General features: G+C 62.1%; 1 protein-coding gene across 1 annotated transcript in view; it reads left to right on the top strand.

The window, feature by feature from the left end:
• Positions 1–401: 401 nt before the first annotated feature.
• GDNF (glial cell derived neurotrophic factor) overlaps positions 402–6,000 on the top strand; it is a 28,690-nt gene continuing 23,091 nt past the window's right edge. Inside the window, exons 1-2 of the mRNA XM_070476596.1 lie at positions 402–872; positions 5,295–5,471. Coding sequence (XP_070332697.1) covers positions 5,321–5,471 — 151 coding nt within the window. The 5' untranslated portion in view covers positions 402–872; positions 5,295–5,320. The remainder of the gene's footprint in view (positions 873–5,294; positions 5,472–6,000) is intronic.

The following is a 6,000-nucleotide window of genomic DNA, read 5'->3' as shown; positions in this document are numbered from 1 at the left end:
GCGCGAGGGCGAAGCCGGGCGCGGGCGCCGCGGTCAAGTTCGGATTGCCCCCTTCGGTTGGTCCGCGCAGAGCTCCGCACATTCCTCCGGATCTTCCCGGCGAGGAGGAAGCGCGAGCCCGGCCGCGTCTCCACGCGCTGAGCGCTCTCTCCCTGCACCCCGGGGAGGGGCGCCTCGCGTCACCCACTCGCACCCGGAGCCCCCCGGTTCGGGAGCTCGGGCGCCTCCTCGCTGTTCTCCTTTCCCTCCCCGTCGCCGCCGCCGCTCGACCCCTCCCCTCCCGGGGCCCCGCGCCTCCCCTCCCCCACCCCGGCCCCCGGCCCGGGCTCTCCAGGACCAGCCTGCGCTCCTGGCGCCCTCATGTCTTCGCGGGACTCTCGGCGCCGGTTGACGTGGTGTCTCGTTCGGATTTCCAGGCTCAGCTCCGGCGGCAGCATCAGCCCGGCCCGTCTCGTGCTCCCCGGCGCGGCGCCCCAAGAAGGCGCAGAGCGCGGCCGCCGCCGCTGAACAGCCCGCCGCGCCCCGCGCCCGCGCGGCCCCGGCTGAGAGCGCGGCGCGCTCAGCCCTGTCACCCCTCAACCAAGGCAGCGGCGGCTGCTCGGACCTCGCCTTCTGGGGGTGCGGGGAGCCGGCGGGGGAGCTGTCGGCATCCCTCGCCCTTCTCACGGCGGTGGCGGCAGCGGCTGGAGCCTTGGCCGCCGCCTCCTGCGTGCCCTCCCTGCCGGGAACGGCCCCAGGATTGCGAACTCGTGCCCCTAACCTGCTGGGCGGGGCTCCGCGCTCCTGCCCTCGGCCCGGATGGGTCTCCTGGCTGGGACTCGGGGCTCCTGGAGTTAATGTCCAGCTGGGGGTCTGCGGAGACCGGATCCGAGGTGAGTGGAGGAGAGGGCCTGAGGGGAGGCGGGCGCGGCGGGGCGCTGGAGACAGAGGGGGGCGCGGCTGGACCTCAGAACGGGCAGTGAGACTAGGAAGAGAAGAGACTAAGAGAGAACCGAGACGCTGGAAGGACAGAGGAGAAAGAGAAGTTGAACTGGAGACAGGCTGGCCTTGCGGAGGGGCAGTTTGCCTTTCCACGTGGGCAAAGATCTCTGGGGTCCCTGATGCCTCTGGACCCCGGAATATTCGACAGGGAGTTTCCCTCCCCGACTCGGAGGGGCGCTCTTCCGTCAAGTCCCGGGAAGGTGCCGGGCTGGGGTCGTCTTTGAACCCACCACTGCCAAAGTTGGGTCCTCTGTGAAGGCGCTGCTGCATAGATATCATTACTGGGGTGTAACTTGTTTTGGTCTGTTCTGAGGGAAAGTGTAGGCCCCGGGAGGGGCTGCTGCTAAAGGTCCCGAGGACCTAAAAACAGAGCGCTCACCTCCTCTGGAGCCGTCTTGCAAATCTACATTCCTCGCCCTTTTCTGAACCCGGTTACTTGCATGAGCCCGCAACTCGAACTAACCATCCGCGTCGAGGTTAAGAGAGGGGCTTCCGGCATAGCCCAGGACCCGGGTCTCCGTCTCCAACCGACTCTCGAACCTCAAGGTCTCCCCTATGCCATCTAAGTGATTATTTGAATGACCGCTTTTCTCCTGCACTGTGCCACATCCCCAATCAACACTCTCCACCACTTCCTTGCACAACCTCAGGGCTGATTTCGCCGCCTTTTGGTTTCCAGCCCCTCTTGGGGCGGGAAATAACTTTCCGCGGACCTCCCCAGCCTTCTGGCGCCTCCCTGGTTTCGGCGGTGGCAAACCGGTCTGCAGAGCCGATGCGCGCGCTCCGGGGGAGCGGCCCAACCCCGTGCTCGCAAGATTTTTGCTCTTTGGTGGGGGCGAACACAAGTCTCCTGGGCGCTGCCGCGGATGTGTTAGAGCGCACTCGACTCTTGCACAGTATTTTCGATGTTCACTTAAGTATCCCAAGGAAGAGATGCTGCTTCTAACCTCACTCACGCACCTCCACCCGCAAAGCTCCAATGCGAGCTTCTGGGCTTCCGCCCCGCAGCGACCCGGTCTTGCACTGAGTTTCGCCATATCTTCGCTTTGGCAGGGTTCAGGGACAGTAGCGCCTTTTCAACAAGTGTCAGGTGTCCGAGGAGCCCGCAGCGTCCCCAGCCTATTCTCGAAAGGGGTTCGGGTGCACTCTGGATCTGACACACGGCCTCGGGCCCTTGACCCATTCCCAGACTGTATGCAGAAAGAGTCGCTCATTCTTTTCCCTACCTTGGTCTTGGGCCCAACTGAATAAGTCCACCGTCCATTCAGGACACAAGGCACAGCTGACAAAAGCAATACATCTTTCAGCAACTTCTGTCCGTATTCCAAAAGAAAGCCTCCAAGTTACAGCGCGCTCCCCCACCCACCCACCCCCCGCCTCCCTTTTTCTCCTCCTGAGACCTGGATCTCGAGGGCAAACCTCCCAGCCTGCCAGACACGGGAAAGTGCGGGGGCACTAGCGGCGGGAGCGCGCACCCGCGGTGAGGCTGTCACCGAGACGCGGGGGAGGGAGGGGGAGTTCAGGTTGCCGAGAAACCAGCTTAAATGGGGCGGGAGAGAAAAATCCGGGAGAAAGGATGAAGAGTGGTAGGAGAGGATGAACAGCAGGGATGCCCGGTGAGGACATCCAAAAGTTCCGGGGGGTAATTTGGGTTCGGAGAGGATTGGAGGGTGGTGGGGAGCGTTCGTGCAGCGGTTCTAAAGTAGCAAGGCAGCTGCCCGGCCGCGTGGGCGCTTCGGAACTCTGGCGGTTTCTGGTGCCCCCTGGTGCTGGGAACTCAGAAGCGCCCGGCGGCGAGTCTCGAAGTCCCGCTCTCTGGGGCGTCCGTCCTTTACGCCCCAGGCCTGAGAATCACCAGATGCCGGCGCCCGCGACGCTCCCCTTTTGCTCTGCCGGACGCAGAGGGGGACCAGCCTGTGGGGCACCGGGACGGATGCGGGGGCACCTGGCGGAGAAGGAGAGCTTGTTTATTACCGCCTGTGGCAGCGCGTTGGGCAGCTGGCGCGTGTAGCAGAGGCTGCTGGTTGCCGCAGAAACGCACATCGGACAGATGTGCTTTGAGAAAGCGATAAAGAGACCGACAGGGAAGCCACTGGGTGTGTTGGGGGTGGGGATGTAGAGACCCCACCGGGATCTGGGAAAAACCTCCCCGTAGACCGCTGTGAACGCTCAGCCTCCAGACTCCCTCCGCCGGGCAAATACCGGGAACTACAAAGCCGCTCTGACTGCAGCCAGCGCCGGCGGTGCTCAGAGGGAAGAAGGCGCCCTTCTCGCTCGCGGGAGGTGGGCGAGCTCTTTTCACCCGGCGGAGGGCGGGGGCGGGAGCCTCCTTTGGACGAGGCGGGGAGTTTTCCTCTGTGTCCTCTTTTGCCAGCTTCGTCACACTTCTAATTGAGGATCTCCACGACCAATTTAAAAAGCCCTCCGCCTGCCAAGCAGAAAAAAGAAAAAAAAAAAAAAGGAAAAACCCTCTTAATGCGGAAGGGAAACCTGGTGCCTCTGTCGCTTCCTGTCGGCGGGCACCGCGATTTGGGTCGGCGCATTAACCGCGCGCCTCCCTGCCCCTCTGAGCAGCCAGACAGTTCGCACGCGCCCGCGAGCTGGCACCCGGGCGAGGGGGCGGGAGGCCTAGCGTTCCCGCGTCGTTTGCTCGAGCGCCTCGCAGGGCTCGTTTTGCACGGCCTGGGTGAGGTGTTGCCTGGGGGCCCCCGCGACTCAACCCACAGCCTTTCTTTTCCCCCGGGTTTGTGAGCCAGCCAGGAGGGCATGGAGCGCCGGGAGCCGCAGGGTTTAGGAGTTCGTGGTCCCTACAGATTCCCCAAGCCCAACAGCTGCGTAGCGAACAAACGCCCAAGGGATGGAAAATGCATTCGTCTCCGCAGCGGTGGGAGGTGGCGGTCGAATTAAACGCTTCCCGGGGTGGCCTGCACCGGAACCCGGCGGGCGTTCTGGGTAGAGATGGGGGTGGGGGCGGTTGCTGGAAGGGAGGCGGGCGCTCCTAGCGACTGATGGAGAGGAATGGGGTCGAGGCTTTTTACTTTTACCTGGGAACTGCCTTCCTCTCTTGCACTGAAAAAGTTCAAGGAGCTTTCCCTTTTACTTGGAGGAACGGGGATAATCAACTGCATGAATCTCGTAATTTCCGCTTTAGAATGCCCTTGGAAATTAGAACGCTGGCATTGGGGAGGCACCTCAAGGTGCCCGGGTCTTCCCCCCCCCCCCCCACCTCCGCCTCGCCTCCTTATTGCGTGGAGCTGGGCCCTGAGTTGAGGATACCCTTTTTCTCGCCCGCCCTCCTTTCTAGGGGTGTGAGGATTGAGAAGCCAAACGGAGCCCTCTAAGAGGAGCTGAGCCCCCACCGTGCGCCCTTTCCCGGTCTCGACCTTCTGGTGCCGGCGCTCCTGCGTAGCGTCCCCTACAGGCTACGATCGTCCAGGAGTGACTGTGACCCGGCGTGGGGAGCTCGAAACCCCTCTGCGAGGGGAAAGGATTTAAGGCCAGAATCTTGCAAAAATGCAAAAATAAAGAGAGTATTCGAGTACACCCACGAACATTTTCGAGACCGAGGCAATCCCTCCCTAACTGTAACGCTAAAGCATTTGTTGAACGCTTACGTTATGCATGGTTAGGCCTTTTCATATGTTAATATTCGTAACCTTAAGAAGTGGAAGTAGTATTTTAAACCGAGTTGAAACTTTGGAAAGTTCAGGAGCTTAACACAGATATTCCTGGACAGCCTCAAAGTCTTTTAAGTCCCCACTGGCTTCTTGTTTCGACGACAAAACACTAGTTGAAATGGCAGGAATAAAGCCTGGGCAGGGTTCGTGGTGCCACTGAGCCTGCCCCCGCCTAGTTGAGGACAGGATCAGGACCCCGGGCGGGCTGGTCTCTTGCTTGGGTTCAGGGCTCGTTCTCCAGGGGGGTCTGTGGGAGCTGCTGGATGGGGCGGGAGCACAGGGTGAGGGTTGCCCGGTCGCCCCCCAGAATGGAGATGGGGTTGCGCGCCGGTACTGCTGTCGTCGTATTGGTACTGTTAGGGGGAAACAGCCCTGCCCCGAAATCTTGGGATCCGATGGCGGAAGAAAAAGGCAGTTGTCTGTTGGAAACCAGAGAGGCGCACCCCGGAGCAGGGACAGGCAGGGCGCTGGGAAGGAAAGAAGGGTGGGGGTGCCCGGGGAAGCGCCCGGCCGCAGCGGTCCGGAAGGAGGGCGGTGCCAAGTCTGGAGGGGAGCCCCGGGGACCCGCGCGGGCCCCAGCATCCAGGCCTAACGTGCTCTCCCCGGTTCTGCGCCCCTGCCCGCCCGCCCGCACAGGTGCCGCCGCCGGACGGGACTCTAAGATGAAGTTATGGGATGTTGTGGCTGTCTGCCTGGTGCTGCTCCACACCGCGTCCGCCTTCCCGCTGCCCGCCGGTAAGAGGCCTCCCGAGGCGCCCGCCGAAGACCGCTCCCTCGGCCGCCGCCGCGCGCCCTTCGCGCCGAGCAGTGACTGTAAGAACCGTTCCCTCCCCGCAGGGGTCACCCCCGCCCGCCGCCCGCACGCACCCCAAGTCAGCCCCGACAGCAGAGTGGGCTCCCAGGGAAGAGCCGCGCAGGCGCCGAAGCCCCCTCCCGGTGCGCGGCCACCAACTGGTGCCCCAAGTCTGCATGGCACGTGCTGGCTTTGCCCAACACAGAGGGTAACACGTTTTTCTGCTGCTCATTTAGATTCCGATCAACAGCTGTTTTCCCCACCACTCCCACCACCACAGGAAAACACGCAGTGTTCTCTTTTCTCTGCCTCCCCATCTCACACACACACACACACACACCCGTGTTTTGTTCCAAAGCCCTCTATCTCTGTTAGGGTGTGCCTGGCTGTGCTGAATTCTGAGAACAATTGCATTTCCATCCTAAACTGCCCTTGCAAGGGAAAAGGCTGAGGTTTCACAAAACCATGCCAGAGTCAGAGAAAACACAGAAAGGCCTTGATTTCCAGAACAAGCATCTGGGCAGTGTCAAGTGTGTTGAGGAAAGTTCC

Source organism: Odocoileus virginianus, chromosome 14, assembly GCF_023699985.2.
Source record: "Odocoileus virginianus isolate 20LAN1187 ecotype Illinois chromosome 14, Ovbor_1.2, whole genome shotgun sequence".
In the NCBI taxonomy this organism is placed as follows: Eukaryota; Metazoa; Chordata; class Mammalia; order Artiodactyla; family Cervidae; genus Odocoileus; species Odocoileus virginianus.
Note: the sequence above shows the minus strand (reverse complement) of the source record. Positions and strands in the feature narration are given on the sequence as shown.